Here is a 23,893-nt window from a genome sequence, read left to right as displayed (position 1 = left end):
ATGTCTTCATGAAAAAATTAGTGGTGTGATTTTATTCCAATAAAATCCAATAAATGTCCAATTTCCAATAAATGTCATTCTAAAATATCTTACAATAAAGACTTGGCATGCAACAATCTCTGCTGATGAAAGGAGACAACTCGGCTATCATCACACTATTACACTATTAAAGTAATAATTGAAGATTTTGTGAAATGCATTTATTTCTTCCAGGCTGTGGCTGTTTCTCCCTGTTTCCCCCTGTTGTCTTTATGCCAAGGCAAGCCTTATATTTAGTGAAAGACAGGGCTTGTGTCCATTCAACGATTTTTTCTCTGAGCATCAGTATCATTTACCAAATGTTCCCGATGAGGAGAGAGCGTATGCGTATGCCTAGTTAAAAAAAAAAAAAAAAGAAAATGCTGCGCCTAGCAACTTTTTTTTCAGAGCGCTCAAACTTATTTGTCTGGCCACCCTGAGTGCTTGTAGTTGAAAATTTCTCATCTTTTCAAAAAGAGGCTGGTATTGTAACAGACTATTTTTCACCGATTATACATAAAATGGGGACTTGATACTCTGGTAAACAAGAAAATGGAGGAGAAGCTTGTTCTGTCCGTGCCTGTCTATATGTCAGACAGAAACTATCATAATGGAGACAGCATAAAGGGACCAGATGCTGACTGTTGCTGGTGAGAATTTTGCTTTTACCACCCTGTTGTTAGCTGTATAGTCAGCCCTCTTAAAATATAGTGTTAAGTTAAATATCTTAACTGCCAGAGCTTTCTTACTAAAAAAACTGCAAAAAAGTGAACTATTCCTTTAATACAAGGCCATACTGTATGGCAAGACTTATCTTAAAAAATGTGTTAATTGCACAAATTCTTATAAGTAAACTTATTCCACATACCCATTTTATTCCTGGACTGTCCCAAGGAGCTTTTGGATTGGTCAGACTAAATAAGACAAAGAGAGAACATCAGCACTGAGAAGGAGGCGCAGGACCACGTCTTGGTACAGCAGGAGACTTACCTGTTTTCGGCCATCGACAGACATCACAAAGAATTCGTTTGTTGATTTCCTAGAAGTGATATGATGCAGAACATTAGCGCACAAACAGCTAATACCAAATAAAACAAACACTTGTTGCCTAAGACGAACTCTACCTCGCTCCGGTGTTTGTTGCCTGACTGCTCTCCCGTTCGCTGGGTTCAACCCAAGCGGGCCGGACCCCCAAGAGGAGGAAGAGGCAGCGGGACACCACCAGGTGGCAGGCAGCAGGGAAAGACAAGCTTTCCTCACATTCCCTTTGCTTGTCCCACTGCTGTTTGGGATCCAGCTCCCTCTCTGGGCTGACCGGGCTCTCCATGCTGCTGGGGAGGGTGGAGGTGCCAAAAGATTCGTACACCGTCACATTCTGCTGTACCTGCATGGCCTCCCGGGTGGCCATGAATGATTCCAAGACTTCTGCAAGAGACATGATAGACACTTCAGGATCAGGACTTGTGTGTGTGATGTGTATTTCTGTCTGGGTCTGTCTTCCTATACGCGTAAAGATACAAAAAAAACATTTTTAAAGTTGTTAAGGGGCGGGCAGAGATAGAGATACACATTTCTAACCTGACAGGTACATACGACTAGTGCCAAATGTGTCGTCCTCAGCGTCCTCCTGGTTGTGGTTCGCTGTGGGGGTGGGTGGCACCTGCACCTCCCTGCTGCAGTGACCTCTTGGCTGCTGCTCGTGATCCTTTCCCACCTGCTCCACTGAGGTGCTCGGCTCTTGCCTGTCTGCATCAGGACTTTGAGGAGACTGAACGGTCTGAAATTAAAAAGACGTGGTGAATACAGCTTTTAGACCTTAAAATGCTTTAAATACAATTTTGACAGCTCTTAGAACTTGCTGTTCAATGTCTTTTGGGGAAAAAATGGTCTTGATCACACTGTAACAAATATAAAGCCAAACTAGCATGGAAACACTCAGCCCTGACTCCTGCAATTCCAATGCAATGAAGACAACAGGCGAGCAGTTTTAAACCGTCGCTTTATAAATCCCAGTTTTGTTCTGCAGGGCTTTAACTTTGCCAAAAATAGTTGCATTGCATATAATTCATTATGACATAAAGTCACTTTAGTAATGGTACCTGTTTGGCAGCAGTCTGCACCTGCAACGTCCTGGGGGAGTTTTTATGGGCCAACAGAGTGCTTCTGATTTTGTAAACCGTTTCATAGACGTCTAACAGCGTCTCACAGGGCTCGTATCTGTCTCAAAGTAGAGTGGAGAATTAGCAGTGCTCTGCAATGCAGTATGGATCTCACACAATGATTCACCTCATCTAGAATGAGAGATTAAAACACATAAACCTTAAAGTAATGGCACGCAGGGAGGCATTTGTGTAAATATTACAGTTGTGTTACTGACCTGTCCTGCCAGCAGGCCTCATTCTGCAGCCCAGTGTGTTTCAGAAGAGCAGCCAGGCAGCAGCGACAGACAGTCTGCAGCAAACAGTCGCCTGAAGAGCCTCCACTCTCCCATTCTGCTCTCACAGCAAAACAGCACAATTACAACAAAGTCACAAAAAGGAAAAACACACAAACCTAAAGACCAGAATTCAAGGATGAATCATGCATTGTGTTGTGCTTACAGAGCTGCATATTTATCATTTCTCTTCTGAACAGGATTTTAGGTAGTTAGTCCACTGTCACCATTATAAAGAGTTGTGTACTCAAACACACAAACAGACGCATGAGTACCTTTGCTGTGAGCATATTCCTCCATCTTCCGCCACAGTCCAGCTGCAGGTCCTCTGGAGGATCCCAGTGCGAGTTCCAGTAAAGTCCTGGTTTCCTCACTCAGACTGAGCTCTGCCAGCCTGGCATCACTACTGCCCAGCAGTACCACCTCAGTCAGCCACGCCATGCTAGAGTCTGCAGGACAAATCAACACATGGGACACAAGACAAGTGAACAAGTGAAAACTACACGCAGCATTTAGAAGACTACCATTTATTTCCACATCAACATCATAAGTTAGTGAAGTTAAATATGCCCTTGAGGTCATCCCTGCAATGGAACAATATACTGCACTTTTCCCCACTTTTCCAGGACAATATTTTTCACTTTCCCTAGACATTATTTTGCACTTTTCCAGGACAATATTTTGACCTTTCCATGAAAAATATTTTGCACTTTTCCTGGACAATATTTTGTACATTTCCTGAACAAGCTTTTGCACAGTCCTTTGACAATATTTTGCACATCCCCAGAGCAGTTTTTGCTCTCCCTAGACTTTGCTTTGCACTTTCCCTTGACAATTCTTGCTCTTTTGAAGAAACATTATTTATCACTATTATTGTCACTATTATTTTTGCACTTGCCTGCATAAACTGTACAGCTTCTTCATTTAAATAATGGCAATTTTGTACATATTTTCTAGTATTTTCTTTCAGTGTTTTATATTTTTTATACGTTATTGTCATTTAATATGTTTCTATTTATGCTTCTGCCTTCTTGACTTTCATTTTTTTTTTTTTTTCTTGTTCTATGTTTATCGTTATGCATCAACATACCACAGCAAATTCCTTGTATATGTAAACTTACTTGGCAATAAATTCTGATTCAGATTCTTTGCTTGTCATCCCATTTGCTCCCATATCTATGTTTCTTGTATACTGCTACTAAACATCATTAACATTCCTCTTAACTAATTAGTTGTTTCTGTAACATCCTCTATTATTTTCCCTCTGGCTTTAAAAATATTTACCATGCTTTCATGCACTGTACTGTTGCTAACATGTGGTTTATTTATTAGCGCTTCCAAACAGAATGTTGACACATTGGTGAGATATTAATCTGTATTCAGTTGGTATCTATTTGCCAAAACACTGGTACATTTGAAAGCATGAGAACAAGCAGTAATGTTTTTTACCCAGCTGTTCAAAGTCCATCTCAAGGCCGTTCCTGAGGAGGACATTCGATAGCCAGAACTCTGATGTTTTCTCCTGAAGTGAGGGCGGTGGGCCTTGCAGCATACCACCGAGGCAACGGCCAACTGCCAACGCTACAGACCGTTCCAGATCCAGCAGCCAAACCCATGTGCACTCCTCCTCCTGTTGCTGCTGTCCAAGGCATGTGTTCTCTTCAGTTTTATCTGTAAGGAAGATCCCCTCTCATTGTGAAACCAGTCTATATTTTATTAAATGAAGAATCCTATGTGTAAAAATGTGCCATCCTTTTTTTTTTGATAAAAACTATAGCTGTCACACACTGCTGTAATCACTAATAACAATTAAACAAGAATAAACCTACAGGTCAAAACAGTAAATCAAAATTCCACTGACCTGAACAAGTCTTCAGAGCCTCCATCCCGAGCTCCTGTTCCTCCATGAGGCCCGTCTCTGGCAGCAACCTGTTGAAATCATTGATGTGCTCCAACAAGGCCAGTAAATGTCTCAGGAGGGGTTGGACTGTGCCAAGGGGCAGCAGCAGCAAGGAGTACATTACCTGGCACAGCAGGCTGCCAGCCACTGAGTTGTACAGCACCACTGGGACGAGAGATGAGACGAGAGAGGAGGAATAGAGTGACTGATAAAAATATCTGAGGAATACAGACCAACAACAAATAAAGTGCAGAAGCAAAGTAAATCATCGTCTGACCCTACTGCCCTCTGGGCGCAGAGCACTGAGGGCGCAGAAGGACCCGCCTTGGGAGAAGACTAATCCCAGCAGCCACCATCACCTTAGTTAATAGGCCTCATTGAACTTGCCTGAGTGTACACTGTTGTCTGTTATGGTGTTAATGTGTGTTGTTTGTTGTCCAATGTGTGTAGCGCTGTGAAAAGGAATTTCCCTTTGGGGCAATAAAGTTTAAGTCTAAATCAATGCTGACCGACCCCACTGCTCTAAACCAACGGAGGTCAACATGAAATTATATAAATACGTAAAGACAGGTAATTGTCTTTAGTATACAGAACCCTTCCCTATACTGTGTACAGTATATGCATACATATTGTTTGTAAATATGTTTGAAACCAATGGTCACTAATGTATAAAAAAGAAAAAGAAAAAAAGAAACATTGTCAGGGAAGTTATTTTAATTCTACAACCCTGATTCAAAGTTAGAACACTGTGTAAATAATTTGCTGATAACTTTGGACATATGCGCAACTGAAAACAGTACAAAGACAACGGGCCCTATTTAAATGACTTATAGCACATGGTCTTAAAAGCATGGCGCAAGCGCATTTAGGGTGTGCCCTAGTTAAACTGCACATAATCGAGGCTATAGTAATGCGCAAGGCATAAACAGGTTGTATTTAGTCTCATGGGTGTGCTTTGAGTGCAAAATTAACTAAACCAATCATAATGTCATCAAACATTTCCATTAAAAGCCAGATGCACCTGCACCTGGCACACTGCTGTTTACATGCCGCTTTCAGCAAGTTGGAGAAGTGGAGAACGGTTTTCTGCTGAGGAGACAGATCAGCTTGTGAGCGAACTCATGCGATGCTTGAATGACCCATTTGCAAAGAAATGCAGCGCAGGAGTGACGTGGATCGCAACAGAGAATGTAAATGGACAGCTGGCACTGATATCCAAATCATCTGACAGGTGATAGCATCATGATTCAGTACGCAAGGGTCGTACACAAGCGATGATAGGGCCAGTTTCACTACTTTGTGAAACACGATTGCATGGAGAACTTTACAGGTCTGTTGTACATAAACACAGTTTGTTTGCAAATGATTGCATTCTGTTTTATTTACATTTTACACAGTGTAACAACTATTTTGGAATCAGAGTTGGATTTCCTTTAATAAAAGACCCATCAAGATTTGAGTAACTAGGTTATAATGACACACTTGTTAACAGCCATTATTCTTACTGTGCAGCTTCTTGATTATTTGTTTATCCAGGGAACTCTCCTTCAACAATTTGGTGGACCTCCTGAGTGTCTCAGCAGCACAGGGAAGCAGCAGGTAAAGATGCTCTCGGAGAAGCGTTGCACTGCTGTCATCCTGCAGAGCAGCAGAATCAGTGTGAACATAAATGCAAATGCAGAGCTCTGGTTAAAATGGTGTATATATCTGTGGTGTACCTCAGGACTGGAATGGATGTAGCAGTGGGCGAGCAGGTGTTTGTGGAGTCCTGATAGCAGCTGGTGGAAGTGAGAGGGAGGATCAGTCTGTCCCTGACTATCACTTGATAGCTGCTTGTCACTGTTTTTCTCCAGTTCCCCAAATGCCCGCTCCTGTGTGAAAACACACACACACACACAGAACATTATAGAACAATGTGCACCAAAATATCCAAGCATTTCTGAAAACAGGCAGCAAGGTTTGACAGAGAAAACAATGCACCACTACTTAAAGGGACAGTTTGGAATATTTGAAGTGGGGTTGTATGAAGTACTTATCAATAGTCAGTGTATTAGCTACAGTAGATGGCAGTCAGCCCCCAGTCTGGAGAAACAGAGACCAGTTCTGAAGCTAAGCAAGGAACTACTGAGGGCAGTATATTGTATTGACACCTCAGGTAGTTTTGAACATGCTGTCCATCGGTGCGCCACTGTGTGACGTCACTAGATTAGAAGTAACAGCAAAGTCCCACAATAACTCAAACAAACTAACGGACTGAGGCAGAGGCAGAGCATCAACTCGCTTGTTCTGAGAGGTAAAATATAGTGCATTCTTAAACCGATTGATTTTTTTATGTAAACCTTTTTTTGGTGATTAAAATACATTTTGCTGCTGACCTTGTCCACAGCAGTTTATTGCACCGTCCATGCTGGTACTCCTGTCTACTGTCTCCTAACTGGGGTCAAGCCAACTGGCATCTACTGCAGGTAATACACTGACATTTGATAAATATCTCATTCAAGCCCACATCAAATAATCTGCATCTCTTTAATAAGGAAATTCAACAAGTATAAGACAGAGAGTCACAGACAAGCACGCAGGGTCTTCTTCTTCGTACCGTGTAAAAGCCGATGCTGAGCAGCAGCGTCCTGAGCAGCACCTCAGCCAAGTGCAGAGGGTCATAGGACTCAACAGAGCTGGAAGATGAGGGCCGGACGGACATGGCAGGTGTCAAAGGGGGTCCCAGGGCCGTCACCTCCCCAAAGTTGCTGTAGCCTAGTAGAGAGGCTACATGGCTCTGATCCTGAAGGCTGCTGAGAACCATGTCTAACTGCAGACGCTTTGAACAAAACAGAGGAAGAAAGAAGACAGAATTGTTTAATATTTGATCATTTTGTTTTGTTTACACTTAATATCTTTCCACTTGTATGATTTTATTTTATTTTAGGTTTTATTTGTTTCAGTCCAGGTCATGGTTAGTAACTGGGAGCGGGATCCGTTTATGAATTCTTAATGGGTTGGACAAGTCAATAGCATTTCCATTCACTGTTGTTTTTCACATCTGTCCAGAGATGCACTTAGTGGTTTCTTCTCTGGATCAGCACTGACTAAATATCTAGTAAACAAGCTTAGTAATAGAGTTTGATTCAAATTCAAATCTGATTTCTTATTATTTTATTCCAATTATCTACCTGAGATCTTGTTCTGTGTCAGTGTTTTGGTTCACTTTGTAAAAAGAAAAAAAAGTCGAACGAAATCTTAAGCAAAGAGGTAAAACTAAAACATCAAAGCATGATTTACATTTTGTACAACCTTGCGATTTACATGTGCTTTCATCATTTTCAACTATTATTGTAAAAATGCAGTTGTTTTTTTTTATGTGAGATTAACAAAGACATTTCTGCAGTGAAAACTGCAGACTTGTCACAACATTCAAAGCAGTCTTGAACACATATTGCCTAGCAACGCTCCAGGTTGGCGCTAGTTTCGTCCATCCATCCATTTTCTAGCCAACTATCTGGAGTAGTTAAGATGAGGGAAACCCAGCAGCCAAGGCAGAATGCATGTCATTTTAATGGTTTAATTTTAAATCTTATTTTGTGTCCTTTGTTTATACCAAAATCTTTAAAAAACATATTCCTGACTGATAATTTATTGAAGCACAAAAACCACTGTGAGTCACGACAACCAGCACTGCTATAACAACATACAGGCAGTTTTTAAAATGATGCAAAGGGGCTGTGCATACCTGTCCTTTGGAGAGGACATTCAAGCTCTGAGGGCCCTGAGGAAGGAGGGACAGGAGCAGTTCTGTCCTTTCCCTCAGTGGAGGCAGCAGCAGGGACGCACCGATGGACAGCGTGTTCAGAACTGCCTGAGGTGTCAACACAATATGAAAAGGCACACAATGAATAAAATAAAATTAGCAACAAACCAATTCACACTTAATTTAGACACAAAACTACTTATTATCTTGTTCTTACAGCATAAGAAGAAGAAAAAAAAATCTAATCAGTGACTGACTGTTAGTTTACCTGCTGTATGGAGTCTGGCATGTTGGTATCTATGAGTCTGAAGAGCAGGTTTCTGAGCGGCCTGCCCTGAGCCCCCAAAACCATGGCGCCAGTGCCCCCAGCGTGGGCCAAGGACAAGTGGATGGAGAGCAGCTTCATGCACAGCAACAGAAACTGATGGTGGTCCCTGAGGAACACACACAGAGAGCATTAAGAGTGTTGGCTAAGTGGATAGAAGAGAAGTGAATACGTGGTAGTCCATGTGCGCTCCTGTTGGTGGTGATGTAATGCAAGATGTATCACGAATTCCAGCTGCCAAACACTAAGAAATGTAGGAACTACTTCCATAGAAAGAAAGCAGTTCCTACATGAAACTGCTCACAATAAGGTCTGTGGATTATCTGGGGATTATCCTGAGGAATCAGGTCATGATTTCTGTTGGGTTCAGATGCATATTTTGGCACCACAAGCTGAGCGCCATCTTGTTCCATTAGATTCAAGAGAAGGCAGATATCTCTACGGCCACGTCTCCAAAACTCTGCAACTCACACCAAGAGTTAAAAAATATGTATTTTAGATTTTGGGGTGAACGGTGCCTTTAAAAGAAGTGTGAACTAATCACAAAAAATCAGAGTGATGACTTGATCATTTGTTAATGTTAAGCAGTAGAAATTCATGATACATCCAGCATTAATTTATGCATTAAATCATCATGAGTCATACATTAGTTAAACACTGTTTAGGTTTCATTACAATACCATTATAATACATTTAGTATTACCCAATCTTCTGGAACAGATTATATAATCATAATGGTTGGAGTGATGTTAATTTCATACCTTTTAGATAAGAATGGGGCAGGGGGGGTGTCGTTCCCGATGCCATCACAGTAACTTTCCAGGAAGTTGCGTAGGTAGGTGAATGTGCTCTCCTCCAAGTCGACACAAAAGGGCCTGTGCCATGCCACCAGTTGTCTGGAAAAAAAGACCAAGTCAAAAAAAAAAAAAGCAGTGCCAGCACAAATGCGTCTGAAATAATAAGGTAGAGCCAGCGATTTGACAGGGGAGGAGGAAAGAACAGTTCAGCAGTATAAAAGAATGCTGAACACTGAAATGCTGCAGCACAGAAATGCCAATCACAAATGTCTGGAGTGCAGAGGAACAGAACACATCTTTCACAAGAAACAGCCAGTACAAAAAGCAGAGGTTAAAGCTCACTGACTGCACTATAGACTGGCTTAAGGAAAAAAAAAAAAAAAACACTTAGACATGATGAGGCTTTACCTGTCAGTTGGAACTGCAGTCCAAGCCAGACTATGAGAAGTGCCAGCGGTGATTTGCTGGATGGACACCCCCTCTAGACCGAGCACCTTCTTGGGTTTGGTAATCGGTGTCGAGGTGTGGCCTTGCCCACACTGGCCCATGGTGTTGTTCCCCCAGGCATACACTTCATTCTCTGATGATGGGGGAACGGAGTACATTCACAATTTAAATATTCTTTTCACAAACAAAAATTTAGGAATAATTCTGAAAGCAAAACGACTAATTGTCTCTTCATACTAATCATCTGAATAACCGACAGTGAAATGCTGAAGGTCTCCTACCGTGGGACAGAGCCAGACAGTGGCTGTCCCCACATGAGATATCGATGATCTTGGTGATACTCAGGTCTTCAATGAACCTGGGTCTCAGAGAGGTGGTCTCAGAGGAGCCGCATCCTAAACACGAGCCACAGCCCCATGCAAACACCTGAATAAATAAGAACAAACACACATTGTCTACACCCTGTGCAATCACGAGCCTTTTGTCCATGAGTTGATGCACACTTACTTCACAAGTGATATGGTTGGTACAAAAAAAATAGTTCCTACACAAAACTACTCACAACAATGTCTGCAGATTGCTATGAATAACTTGGTCATGAAAAATGTCATTTGGTACTAGCCACTTCCGACAAAAAAATCCATGTATGATTCAGAATGCTTCATGCCTCACCTGTCCTGCAGAGGTGAGGGCCAGAGATGACTGGCTGCCAGCACACACTTTCCTGATGATGAATCCATGCAGGGCCTCTATGACCTTGGGGCGATACACACGATTGGTGTCTCCATGACCTAGTTTACCTGCAAAGATGAGTCATGTATGAGTGCAGCATGAGCTCAAGACATTTCTGTTATGAAATCAAACCACTATGGTGCTGTATTTACGGTTTTAATGTATACAACATGTTATTTTCATATAAAACCATCAGATTTTCTGCTCAAGCAACATTTATATTCTGCAGAACTGAAATCCTTCCACTCAAAGTGTAGAACTGTATGTCACCAGTCAACATACCATTGTCCCCTCCTCCAAAGGACCACACAGTGCGTCCGTCTTGTGCCACAGCAATGGTGTGGGAGCTGCCACAAGCCACCTGCCCGACACCACTGATGTCCTTCACCAGTGTGGGCACGTTCCGACTCTGACTGTCACTGTGACCTGTGCAGGGGAGAAACAAAGAAGAACAGAGGCTGTTTTTAACATTTAACATATCAGACCAGGGATTTCACTGAAATTGCTGAGACAAATAAGCACAAGCCACTTGATAATAATGTGTGTACCAAGTCTGCCAAAGTCGCCTTCTCCCCAGGTGTAAAGCTCTCCATCATTAGTCACTGCAGCGCTGTGTCTGTAGCCAGCAGACACACAAACAACAACCTGGCAGAGGTAAAAAAAAAAATATATATATATTCATATGTGAATGAAACTAGAAAGCCGCCCCCATGCTAAATTTCCAATCCATCTCTTCTCTAAAAAGCAGCGTTATCGGCACACTTACTTTGCCGAACAGCGGTCCTTGTATGATTTTAGGGTATTTCTGTGTTGCACTGTTGCCATGGCCCAGTTTCCCATATTCTCCATCACCCCAACTGAACACCTGAAAGAACGATATTGAAAATTTTGCAATGCATGAGCATGAAAATCAAGAATTTACAGAGGAGCAGGTCAAAAAGCAGTGAGTGTAAATCATGATTGGCACATGCTGTCGTTAGTTTGAATGATTTCAGAGTATTTTGTCACTATCAAGAATTCACATTTTTTTTAGCTTTTTTTTTGTTTTTTTAGAAAATAATGGGAACTTGTATACATTATTATAGGAGTCAGATAGAAATTAAGTGTCAAAAGCACAGTTTGCAGACCTGTGAAATATGTATCAGTAGTGGTTTAAACGTCTTACCTCTCCCTCTACAGTGATGGCCAGAGTGTGACCATCTGAGCCCTTGGAGGAGGAAACCTTCTTCATGTTCCTGTGCGGCTCCAGCACAAGTTTCTTGGGCATGGACTGGTTGTTGGAGTCTCCCAGGCCCAGACGACCATAGCTGCCTTTTCCACAAGCTTTCACTGAACCGTCTGCAGACACTGAGAAGGTACAGTACTGGCCTGCCTCAATCTGAAGGAGAAGGACAACGTGGATAACAGCGAGAACATTAACAATGCAGAGTGATAATATTCTTTCTGGCACACTTTCAATTTTTACTACTCAAAAATGTGTGTAAGTCAACACAACAGACTGCAGTGATTCTGAACTCTTTTCTTCTTTTTGTATGCAGGCATTTCTTTGACAAAGAATGATAAGGATGTCTCATAATGTCATATATTACAACTAGCACAAAATGTGTGATTATAAAATTTCTACATATGCCCATCTGATACCAGCATTACAAATGTAACTGAATGAAAATGACACAAATTAGATGACATATGAAAATGATGTGTATTTTTGTTGACAGAAAAAAATAGACTTGAAACGGACATAAATACAACATTATATGTTCTAAAAATTAAGTTATAAAAGCAAAACAGATAAACACAATTCTTAAAACAAACAAACCAACACAAGGTTGATCAATATTCCCTTCAGTGAGATGAAAAAAAGTGTGATTTATGAAAATTTTAAAAATCCCAACATGTTTTACTGATATGTCTTGGAGTGCACCAAAATACTATTATGTAGGAAAATTAATTTTACAAATTAATACTTCAAATATATATGGGAATACATTTAAGTAGTTTGTATGACTGGGAATGTAGTTCAAACTGATGAGAGTGGGAAACAAAAGAAAAAGTTTCGAGCAAATGCAAAATAATCCTGTGGAACTGTTCAAAATAATGTTTTGGGGTTTTTTTTTTCATAAATTATAATGTAATATATTGAACATTCAAAACTGTAATAACAACAATGAATAAAGCATAAAGATAAGTAAGTCTTTATGTGTAGCCATACCATTTGGGCATCACTGAAGCCCTGAGTCAGCTTTGGCAGCAGAATTTTCTCCAGAGTTCCCTCCGCCAGTTGGTGGCTGCTGTTGCTGCCCCACACATACACCATGACGGTGTCGCTTTCTGTACCAGGAGCAGCTGTATCAGTGCTGCAGGAGCACAGGCAGTAGGATGCTAGGTTACATATCTGTCAAAAGGGAGGAGGATGGAGTCCATAAAGTCATTCACTGGAAAGTATAACAGTTAAATAGTTAACAGTTAACTTAAAACCCAGATGAGATTGCAGAATGTGATTGCGGTGAAACAGGATAGGTAGGAGGGATTGCTAACTAATGACTCTTAGCTCTGTGCCGCTTAAGGTTGAAGATTGATTGATGTGTGGTTGTCACAGTGATTTTTTGGTTCAAGCCTGCATAAGCAAATGTCATATTTTGCTTTAAAGGCGTATGTGGTTAAATTGGTGTCGAATATGACTGGCGATGCGATCTAAAGGGGTTGAAAAGGCATTTTTCATTTAATATTGACTTTAATAGTGAGTATATGTAATAGTACGTAACTAAAATCTCTCTCTTACCTCTTCAAATAAGCAGAGAGCTGCCTGGGAGAGTCGACAAAGTCCATCAGTGTCTTTCTTCAGCACCTGAGTATTGACAGAGTCCCCACGGAAACCCTGGGGGAAAAAAAATTATGTTCATCCTTCAACATAGTTGCAATAACTTGCAGTTGTGCACAATTTTTTCCAAACCAGCAGGATGTATCAGAACAAGAAGAGCTGTAGGGATGTGTCACTGCATGATCAGGCAGAAGACGTAGTCAAGAAAGACAAAAAGGCAAATAAAAAAATTTAGATCATAACCCTAAAACCCTTAGATGCAAATCTTAATCATGTTTAAAGTTGTGTGTTCCCTCAGGGTACTGTTACAGAGATCTAAATTATATGTAGGACGTAGATAAAAGGCAAAATCAATCACATGGTTGTTGGCAATACGAAGCCCTGGTTGTCAATTGTCCAGAAATATTGCAAAGCTGATTAGCCTGCTAAAGGATGACTCAATACGCATATCTAGAGAGGGCAGGAAGACTGACTCAATCTTAATCCTTATCTGCACACTAATGCATCACTGCCAGCTTCAAATAAGACTGTTCAAATAAAAAGGACAGGCAGCAGCAGGGATGGATGTGGCAGCGAAGAGCCATTTTCCTGCTTTGCAGACAATGGGCCTCATTTATCAGTGTGTTCTTTGATGCTTATGTAAGTTACCTCATATAATTTATGACCCAACCACTGCTACAAATGGAAATACATGAATGTTATAAAGCAACATACCAAGGCAAAGCAGAGCAACCACATGGACAATTTCCAGTTGGCAGAGAACAAGCTCTCAGAGTTGTGAACACACATCTAAATTTCTTCCACAGACTATTGTTTGCCTTTCTTTATGATGCATCTATATCAGAGAACAAGCGTTTCCCATACAGTCAGAGCTGAGGCGATTCCTCTAGATGATCCCATGTACATGTAAAACTTCCAAAAATAAATAAATTGTCATGTAATGTCAGGACAAGCTAATTGAAAGTTAGATTTAAGTTAGTGTGTAATGTAGTCACTAGTGGTGTTAATAATAACAGTTATGACTGACTAGAGTCAATGGAACATACTGTACATGTAGGATTATGAGGGATGCACGGATCCAATACGAAAATCACTATCAATCCAATACTGGCCTAAATCAGTGGATCAGACATCAGGGGTAAAAAAAAAAAAAAAGCAGCCTAAACTATCATATAAATGCTATGGGGCTGCACGGAGAATAATATTGCAATTATTTTGACAGATATTGTAAATGCATTATTTTTGCATCACATTTTTTATTTTAACTGAAAAAAAGACAACTGTTAAAATCATGACGATGCCAGGACATCTTGGCAGCACTACAGTACTTCATTATAATGCATTTTTGTCACACATTCTTTCCTTAATCCAAAATTTGCGGCTTCTGCGGTTGGAATATTGTACTTGGCTATACCGCAATTTCGATTATCATTAATTGTGCAGCCCTTGATGTGTCACAACTAACACAGATGAGCAGCATGTGTCACGTGACGAACAGCTAGAACATGAGTGAAAGCTGTCAGCAGTGCTGTCGTCACGTCAGCTGCGTGGGGTTATTTTAAGCTCGAGAAAGAATGGGAGCTGAGTGCAATTGATTTAAATTTGAATTTGAATGTTTGAATGGCGCTGGCCAATCAAAATTGCTGCTAAAAGTCCTCTTTGTGAAAGAATTAAATACACAAATAAAAGGAAGCCACAGTATTGTATAACAGAGCCATGTAGTGGGCTTTGTATTTCTTCTTTCTTGGGACTAGAATATTTGTTTCACAGTTTGTGCATAACAATTTTAGGTTGCTAGTTTAACTAAAGATCATCCATACAAATGTATTATGTACAGCTTAACTGCATTAAAGGGGGGAAAGTCAGCATTTGTATTAGCGGAGGTTGTGGTATCAGTATCAAACATGAAGAAATGGTAGAAAAACCTAGAGAGCAACAACAGACAAAAAACAAAAATTTAAATCTGAGGAACACGTAACGTACCGAATATTGCCTCATTTGGAGAAGTGTTTGATGGATCACATCGAAGCCCACACCAGCTGACTGCTGGGAGCTCAGTGAGGAGGAGGAAGACAGTGTAGAGGTGGATGAGGACATGGAAGCAGCCAAGGCTACCTCCACCCACTCCAGCAGAAACTTTAGAGAGCCTCGCTGCATGGCCAGGCCGAGCAGCAGCTCCAGCGCCAGCCTCCGACCGGTGGGGTCCGCCCCGCCGGTCCCGCTGCTCACCGACGTCTTCTTCAGGAAATCAGCTACCTGAGCCAGGCAGTCCAGCCCCACTGACGGTATCTTATTCTCATTTGCCAGAGAGAGCGGCGGCAGAGAGGTGAGCACTGAGGACGCCGTGGCGAGCACGTCATTGCAAAGCACCGACTCGGGATGCACAGAGGCTGCGTACCTCCAGTTCTGCTGCAGTAGTGAGAAGAGCAGACTCAAACCTGTCCTCACGCCCATCTCTATCAGAACATCTGTACCCGACTTGATTTTGGATGCCGCCCCTGGCAGGCAGGGCTCTGAGGCCAGCTCGAGTTGCCCACATTCAGTGCCACTGTCCGTGGACTGGGAGGGCAGCTGCACGCGGAATTTGTCATGGTATTTGCTGTGAAGTGCGTAGTAGATCCTCTGCAGAACTACCAGCCTGTGGTGGAGGCCCAAGGTGTAGGAGGTTTGCGTCAGCATGCGGTGAGCCAGCCATCGCTGGCTGTGAAGCAGGGATGACAGGTACTCTTCCTTCTCCGCCGAGGCACTGGACTCGCACTCGAAGTCTGGCAGGCGTGGGCCGACGAGTTCTTGAACAGGTTGAGCCAGAGTCACCACTTCCTTGTTGTTGAGGAGCTTGTTGTATAGCGCAGCAGCTCCATGCCTCCTGGCTGTCTGTACGCTGTCTTCTGCTGCCCAGGAGCTATTGAAGTGCTCCTGCCACTTCAGCAACACATGGGTCTGACAAGGCACCATGTCTGAGCATTATCTATACTCTGATGAACGCCTGGAAAACACGGAGGGAAATATGATTAAGAGAGCTGACAAGGCCTAAAACTAGCTCAGAGTGTAATGTGATAACATTGGTCAATCTGCTGGCACGCAGATTAATACTACTGAACTGGAAGCAGGTATCAGCCCCTACTCATGCAAACTGGGGGAGAGAAGTGATGATGCATTTAGATTTAGAGAAAATGAAACTCTCATTAAAAGTAGATTCTATAAAATATGGATGCTTTTATAAATTACTTCTACCAGACCAGAATCTGAAATAACAAATCTTCATCTTCATCACTAGTTTCCCACTTTCTCTTTGGTCACACTGGATTGTTTAGTCAGGCTCTACTGTACTTTGCGAGCCTTCTCATGTGGAGAGTTGTGTTTTACATGTTTCAACTGTTAAAACCACAATGAAAACAGAGTTAAAAAACTGAACCAACCTGGCCTGTAAACTGACAGATTTATAAATTCACACCTACCATTCCCTAACACTTCATTAACATAATGAAATTGCTCTTTTTTCTTTAAATCTCTGTCATCAATTTACAGGAAACACTTGCTGCTGAAAGCCAATCTTCTAATGCATTTGCCTGCCAAGTAAATTCAGTGTAAAGGTGTCAGGTTTCTCCTTAGTGCTGGCACTTTTCCAGCATACAGTACATTCAGGCTAGTGGCATAGGCCCGGTGGGTATCGCTGAAATAGGTCAGCTCACCCTATGATACTGTAACAGCTAATCAACACATCCACTCTAATGAGGGGACTTTTGTCTCACAAGCTGCGATGTTAAACGATACAAACGGATGCATTCGGTTTATTTATAAGCAGACTATTAGTTTCATAAGTCAAAGTATGAAACCTGCTTTGAGGGATTAGGCACACGAGTGATAATAATCTGATCCCCGTGCTAATTCATTCATATTCCCTGTCTCAGTCAAAACGCTGTTGTCACAGTCAGCGTCTCGCTCTGAAATACAAGCCGATGCAAAGACCACCGGGGCTCCACTTAACCCCCAGTCTGTCTGCCTATCTGTCTGCATGTCATATCTGCCTTCTAAACAAATAAGGGGCAAATCTGTTGTTGCTGCTGAGTGGGATTACACTTTATATTCACAGAAACAGCTTTCCTGGAAAAAAGAAATACAGATTTTGGATTTCTCGATTCCCTCCTTGCATTTTAATCATTTCCCTCGTAACCATGTTATCCATAATGTCATGTTCCCCATGACAGTCACAATATTGGCATCAGCATTCATACATTACTGGGTGATTTCATGGGAATATCAGTTGCGTGACATTCCCATGGCATTAGTTAAAGCACACGGACACAACCATTTCTAAACTGTATGAAAGAGTAGTTTTGATAAAAACTAGACTAATACTGGAAACTATTATTTACTTCACTTGAGTATGTATTTTTCTGACAACTTTTTTCTATACTTTCTACTACTTGTTACTTTAGTTTTAAGGCATTTGAGGGGAATTATTGATTATATTTATTTTTCACCATTGTGTGCCGCCTTCCCAACATCAAGTGGATGGAACAATAACACATAAAAATAGGATAATTTGGTTTATCCATCAGTCCATATCACACATGACAGACGTAACAAGATGAAAATATTGTAAGAGACATAACAGAGTACTGAGTACATATTAGAGCCAGTACTTAATCACTTTTACTTGAATAGAGAAGTTGAATGTGTCAGAGTTAAACGTTAATGTTTTTTTTACTTCCAGTCCGTAAAGTGGGCCAGAAATCTACTTGCCTTTTACTTGCCTTTGTTCAGTTTTATTTTAATTATTAGCATTTGTCAAATAACAACAAACACTAAAGTTAATTGTCATGTTTAATCTTGGACTGTAGTCTCTATAAAATGTCAGAAAATAGTGAAAAATTTCCCTCCCAGTTTCTTGGAGTCCAAAGTGATGTCTTCAGATGTCTTGTTTTGTCAGCGTTAAAGATATTCAGTATAATATGATGATAAACAGAGAAAAGCATGAAATCTCCATATTTGAGAGGCTGAAAGTGAGTTGCCACATTTACTAGCCCAACATGGTGCTTTTACTGCAATCCTTATGAGCCTTTATCGCAGTCTTCCTTTTACCTAAACACAAGTATCTGTACTTCTACTTGAAGAAAGACTTTTTTTTACTTTTGCCACCATTGATTATTTTTAGGAATTGCAGCCCAAGATATGTGAGTTTTCATTCCTGTCAGGCAATTGAAGGTAAACTAACTGCTGAAATCAGCTGTTGAGTTTGGGCTATAACTGAGACTCCTTCTATAATAAAAACTTATCAAAAACAAGAATGTATGAGTGAGAAACCGCTAGTTACAAGCTGTGAAACATGTGAGCATAAAGTGCCACTTTGACCATAGTCCACACAGTCATCTCTCCTGCCTTGCCTGAGGCCTGTGTGGGGCTATATGGTTTCCACTCTGGCCAAAAATAACAGCAAGCATTGATATAGTAATAGGCTCTTCGCTCAGACAACCACCAGCAAGCAACCACCAGCAATGTTAGACGCAATCATCACTGATTAGGTAACAAACAAGCAGGAACTGTGGGACATATCTAAACATTCAGGACACCTCAAGACTTTGGCTCTCCTTTTTTCTGCTTAACTAGCCTCAGATTTTATCTATCATACACTACAGACTTCATTCATTTCAGTCAATCTATAGTATTTACAATACAAACTTACTTGCAATTATTTAAAGATAACAAATTAAGATAAATATTGCCACTACAGAGCTATAAAGGTTAAATAAAAGAAAAACATAAAGGCTTGTTAGTGGGCTCATGTGTAGGCCCAGATGCAAATGATAAAACTCTTCATATCCCAAAATGCAAAATCAGCGACCGACTTTCAATGCATGCAGCAACATGTATGACCAGAGGAAAGGTAAATGTCTGTGATATTAGGGAGGGGTGACTGTGAAACTGGGTCATATTTTACACTACACAAAGTTATATCAACTTGTATCTGAATGTCACATATTTTAGAGAATTCTTTTCTTCTTTTTCTCTTTCCTCTCTTTTTTATAGGATCTTAACAATGATTAAAACAATCTCAAATTTAAATACTGGCTGCAACAAACTGTTCTTTTTCCTTATTGATTAATCTCATCAATTAGTTTTTCTATTAATCAGTTTATCTTCTTTCTAAACGTAGCACTTGAAGCAGTTCAGCGTGTTTAGTAAAGTTGATGTACTTAGGTGACTTTTGCAATTTTTGGGTTGTATTCACATGGTTGAATGCAATTATTGTAAGTCCCTAAATAAATGTAAAGCAATGTAATCAAGTATAAAATGTAAAATGTAGAATTAGTCTACAGATACTGGTTTTCCAATGGCCAATGCAAATATTTGGAAAGCAGGGCAGGTGAGGACCAAGATATAATGATGCTAAAATAAATTAAATTCATGTTATTGTAATGTGCACAAAACAATAGAATCTAATATACATGGTTGTCTAAGCCATTAACATGTCATTTTAACAATAAATTAAATGCTTTGGATTTTGCTGTAGATTTCAGATGGTAACATATTTAAGGAAGAGCAGCATACAGTATGTCAGAGACAACGTAATTCAACTGCATTACTCTACAGCCCTACATTATATATCTAACGCTAGCCAGAAACAGATCAAAATTAGATTTGCTGTCATTTTGGATGGAAGAAATTTAGAATGAAGAAAAGACACTGGTGACAGAGGACACTTAGGCAAATGTTTACAGCAGGATGCAGCACATCGTTCCACAGCATCCTCACTGACAAGGCTGCCTGCAGATGTGCAGACATTTTTTTGTTTATCGGCCTCGTGACTGCAGGCATCAGCCGATGCCATTTATCTCAAATTGCCCTATAACTGGCAGAGTGACTTATTGGTCTATCACTGATTGTAAGTAATTAAATAAATGTACTGTAATGTAATAATTCAACTATAAAATGTATAAAATGTTAATTAAAAAAATTCCCAGAGCTCCATCTGACATTGTCAAAAGACTTTTTTATGTCTCACTATTATATATATGGCAGAGAAAAGTTCTAAACTGCATCTAGGATGATGAACTCTGATTAGTTAATGCAATAATGACAAAATATGTGGTCAACAAGATTTCTGCAGGATAGCTGGCCTCAATCTAGCAGGCACTGACTGCATTAGCCTATTTTTGATCATATTCAGGAAATGTTTACATGAAACATGAAAAACCTGATCATGCATATCTCTGTTTACATCAACATGACATTAACTACGTTTCTGATCATTCTGTACCAACAAAAAGTGGTAAGAAACCAGGATAACGTGTTTACATGCCACAGCAACCTGATTTCTATCAGCGTACTCTAGGTACCAAACTAGATCATAACACAAACCAGACCAAACAAACGTGTTCTAGCATCTAGCTTTGTACACCAGAGCATCTCTGCAGCACTATAGATTGGCGACACTGCAATTTCAATATTTCTTGTACTTGTGCAGGCCTCATCATAACCTCTGTATCGTATCACCAAATTCTTGCAAACATACAGGTTTGCACGCTGGTAATCCGTTATATGTAAAATGTTAGAGAGTAGTTGAACAGTTCCCAAAGCCCTATTTGACCTTGTCAAATTACTTTTTTCCCTACTATCAGTTCCGAAAAGACTTTACATTTACAATTACAGGGTATGAGACAGGGAAAAGCTCACGTCATACAATGAGCTCTGACTAGTAAATGCAAAAATGAGAATATGTATGATTTCTGCAGGATAACCAAACTCAATATACAATACAGTGAGGAGCTCAGCTATTTGGGCAAACCTCTTTCATCCTGCTTCACCTTGGATGAAGCCAGTCAAGGTGGCTCTGGCACCTGAACGCCCCTCAATTTTGTGACTCCCCGAGTCTTGATGGCATGAGACCCCTATTACTGACCCAAGCCCGGCTGGGGATGTCATCTTCCCCCCCTGAAAGTCATCCAGAATCAGCTGGAGGAAGCTGTTGGGCCAAAGGACGCCTGGGCTGCTCTGTTGCCAGGACAACCATGACCACAATAAGGAGTTAAGACAATGGATGTTCGGATGTCTGTTAATTAAAACCGTGCTAATATCTGCGATGAATGAGTGACATTAAAGGCTGTTTAACTCGCCGCAACATGAGCTGCATAACGTCTAACTTCAATATCTTCAGCTTAAATCCTGCCATTATACATTTGTCAGTTTACAATGTCATGTTATCAGAAGTTCGGCACTGAGTTGGGCATTCATGCTAATGACATTAGCCGACCGGATAATTTAATTAATTCACATTTAACGACATTATCCAGCCTCGCTATCTGCCCTCTTACTTTGAAGCGTCTGTAAACATTTTGTAGCATCAAGGTTGTGTGTTTTCATCTCTCACGACAGTTAGCTAAATCTTACATTTTAGCTATAGCATAACACCGACGTTAACAGTCAAATGTGTGCGTGCGAAACGCGGTCTCCGCCGTGTCTTTCACGAACACCGGTAACATTATTCTGCATCTGCGGTGACAGCTGAGCTAACGCTGGCTGGCTGGCTGGCTGCAGTGCAGTTGCTAGTCTGGTCCATGGCTGTCAAACCGACCAAGCCCCTCCGTTTGTGGGCTGACAGCTCTCAGCTGAACGCCGCCGTGGCTCGTTAACGCTCTATCGATACGTTAACATGTATACACCGTGAAAATAAAATAAACTGCAGTATTGTAAGTTACATTGGCTGTAAACCCTCGCAGATAGACAAATGGTTTGCGTTACCTGTCCCGTCCCAGTGAGGTCTCCCTTGGACGTGAATATCATATCAACCTTCTCCTCTTACCTCCTCTTCTTCGTCGGCTTTAGTTTCCATCACCAACGGCTACCAGTGTCGCCATCTTGTGTCTGGGAGCGGGAACTGTCATCATGTTTTTACTCACCTATTCTTTAAAAAAAAAAAAAAAGTACCTATCTTTTATTTTTCCAGTCGGTGCCACGTGGAATAGGTTAAGCAGAATTTGATTATTCATACCCGAGGACTGCCAAATAAATAAATAAATAAATAAATAAATAAATAAATAAGCATGCCCTTACATGCACCAAAAATAATATACAAAACACGTGGATATTCATTAATTTAACAAAATGGACATGGCGATATTTCTGTTTTAATTTGTTTCTATATTTATTTTCCTTTTTCCCTGTTCATCCACTTTTTATCCACTTCCCATATTGAAATCACTGAAGCAAAATAAATTCAGGTGATAGCATTGTTTGTTGTTCAGCATTTTTTGATATTAGATGAAAGAGATTAAAAATCAGAACAGGTCATTTAAAGGGACAATCCACTTATTTTGCACATAGCGTAAAGGGATAGTTCATCCAAAAATGAAAATTCAGTCACTATTCTCACCTTCGTGACAACTGAATGTCAGGTTTAGATTTGTAGTCCACAGAACACTGCTGGAGTTTCACAGAAAACAGCATTGCAGAATCTCTCAAATAATTTAAGTAAATGGCAACCAGTTTTCGAACCTAAAAAACAACTGGGAAACAAACGAATTAAACATGAAGTGCCTCGATACTCCTCCTCTGGTGTAATCCAAGGCCCCTAAAGCCCCAACATGCCGTTCACTCCATGGAGGCATTTTATGTTCTTTTGTTGCATTTAAACAGACACAGACGCCATGTAAACTTTTCAAGCATTGATGATGTTGCATTATGGGAAATGTAGGATCCAGTGTTTTTGGACATTGACCCATACTAAGGACTAAAAGTCAGAATATAAAGTATAAATAAAAAGACTGGGCCACTTGTCTCTTTTGTAAAAGATAAATATTCCACATGGAACATTAACCAGTTGTTCGTATGGTATTTATTTATTATTCACTATAAATTCATTGAATGAGTAATGGCCAGTAATTCTGCTGGCATATATGATGATGACAATGTGTGTATTAATTACACCTGATATAAGTTTACTTTAATTCCAACATTGGTGTGAATCTACAAAGGGAGCTTCCTATGAGCCAGGAGGGCGCACTTAGACATATGTAATTTATATTTATCAATGAAATAAATACATACATTGCTATTTCAAACTAACTGAAGAGAAACAGCAAGAAAATACCCCAATATCGCAATATCTATGCTATCTAATATGCCTAGTTAATGTTTTGCAACATGGAGTATGTTGTAATATCATCTGTGATTGCATTCTACTAATAAGTTAAACATGAAAAATGTAAGACTCCTACATTAAAAATTAAAAATAAGATGTATTATTTGGTCACTTGGCTCTAAATTTCTGTTATCGTTTAGTCAGACTGGCTGGGCTAACCTTAGCCATGTTAGCTATCACTCACTCAGAGTGGAACCTGCTGTTAGGAAGGAACCGGAGGAACACGAGTCACATATATCACTGTAGACATGCCACCGAACAAGTGGCATACCGCTCCATGGATTGAAAATGGCACTGAAGCACTGGAAGCGTACCGTCAGCCACTTTTCAATCTCGGCATCACTCCTCAACATATGGGACAAACTCTTCTCAGAAACTTCAAATAGTTTTTAATCTGCCAGCACATTTAACTTTTGACAGCATGTTTTATTTTTAGTTAGTTAAAAGATAAAGTACCCTCCACAGCGCCCCCTTTTGTAAGAAAACAGTCTCTCTAGGCGGCCCATCTAGTGCAGAAACGTGCCCTCTAGCTC

At 40.6% G+C, this 23,893-nt stretch overlaps 1 protein-coding gene across 1 annotated transcript in view; it reads right to left on the bottom strand.

Annotated features, from left to right (window-relative positions):
• The window catches only part of LOC146308652 (putative E3 ubiquitin-protein ligase HERC1), a 58,368-nt gene extending 36,323 nt beyond the window's left edge, over positions 1–22,045 (bottom strand). Inside the window, exons 1-26 of the mRNA XM_084746591.1 lie at positions 21,962–22,045; positions 15,203–16,205; positions 13,181–13,276; positions 12,611–12,793; positions 11,564–11,776; positions 11,165–11,263; positions 10,947–11,043; positions 10,681–10,824; positions 10,339–10,466; positions 9,948–10,092; positions 9,628–9,799; positions 9,184–9,318; positions 8,366–8,531; positions 8,080–8,205; positions 6,949–7,170; positions 6,071–6,223; positions 5,858–5,990; positions 4,314–4,517; positions 3,902–4,123; positions 2,728–2,901; positions 2,396–2,510; positions 2,118–2,235; positions 1,597–1,795; positions 1,143–1,443; positions 1,009–1,057; positions 887–932 (exon numbers count right to left, since the gene is read on the bottom strand). Coding sequence (XP_084602717.1) covers positions 887–932; positions 1,009–1,057; positions 1,143–1,443; positions 1,597–1,795; positions 2,118–2,235; positions 2,396–2,510; positions 2,728–2,901; positions 3,902–4,123; positions 4,314–4,517; positions 5,858–5,990; positions 6,071–6,223; positions 6,949–7,170; positions 8,080–8,205; positions 8,366–8,531; positions 9,184–9,318; positions 9,628–9,799; positions 9,948–10,092; positions 10,339–10,466; positions 10,681–10,824; positions 10,947–11,043; positions 11,165–11,263; positions 11,564–11,776; positions 12,611–12,793; positions 13,181–13,276; positions 15,203–16,174 — 4,612 coding nt within the window. The 5' untranslated portion in view covers positions 16,175–16,205; positions 21,962–22,045. The remainder of the gene's footprint in view (positions 1–886; positions 933–1,008; positions 1,058–1,142; positions 1,444–1,596; positions 1,796–2,117; positions 2,236–2,395; positions 2,511–2,727; positions 2,902–3,901; positions 4,124–4,313; positions 4,518–5,857; positions 5,991–6,070; positions 6,224–6,948; positions 7,171–8,079; positions 8,206–8,365; positions 8,532–9,183; positions 9,319–9,627; positions 9,800–9,947; positions 10,093–10,338; positions 10,467–10,680; positions 10,825–10,946; positions 11,044–11,164; positions 11,264–11,563; positions 11,777–12,610; positions 12,794–13,180; positions 13,277–15,202; positions 16,206–21,961) is intronic.
• Positions 22,046–23,893: the final 1,848 nt, after the last annotated feature.

This window comes from Lutjanus erythropterus, chromosome 20 (assembly GCF_056507025.1).
Source record: "Lutjanus erythropterus isolate fLutEry1 chromosome 20, fLutEry1.hap2, whole genome shotgun sequence".
NCBI classification, from domain to species: Eukaryota; Metazoa; Chordata; class Actinopteri; order Lutjaniformes; family Lutjanidae; genus Lutjanus; species Lutjanus erythropterus.
Note: the sequence above shows the minus strand (reverse complement) of the source record. Positions and strands in the feature narration are given on the sequence as shown.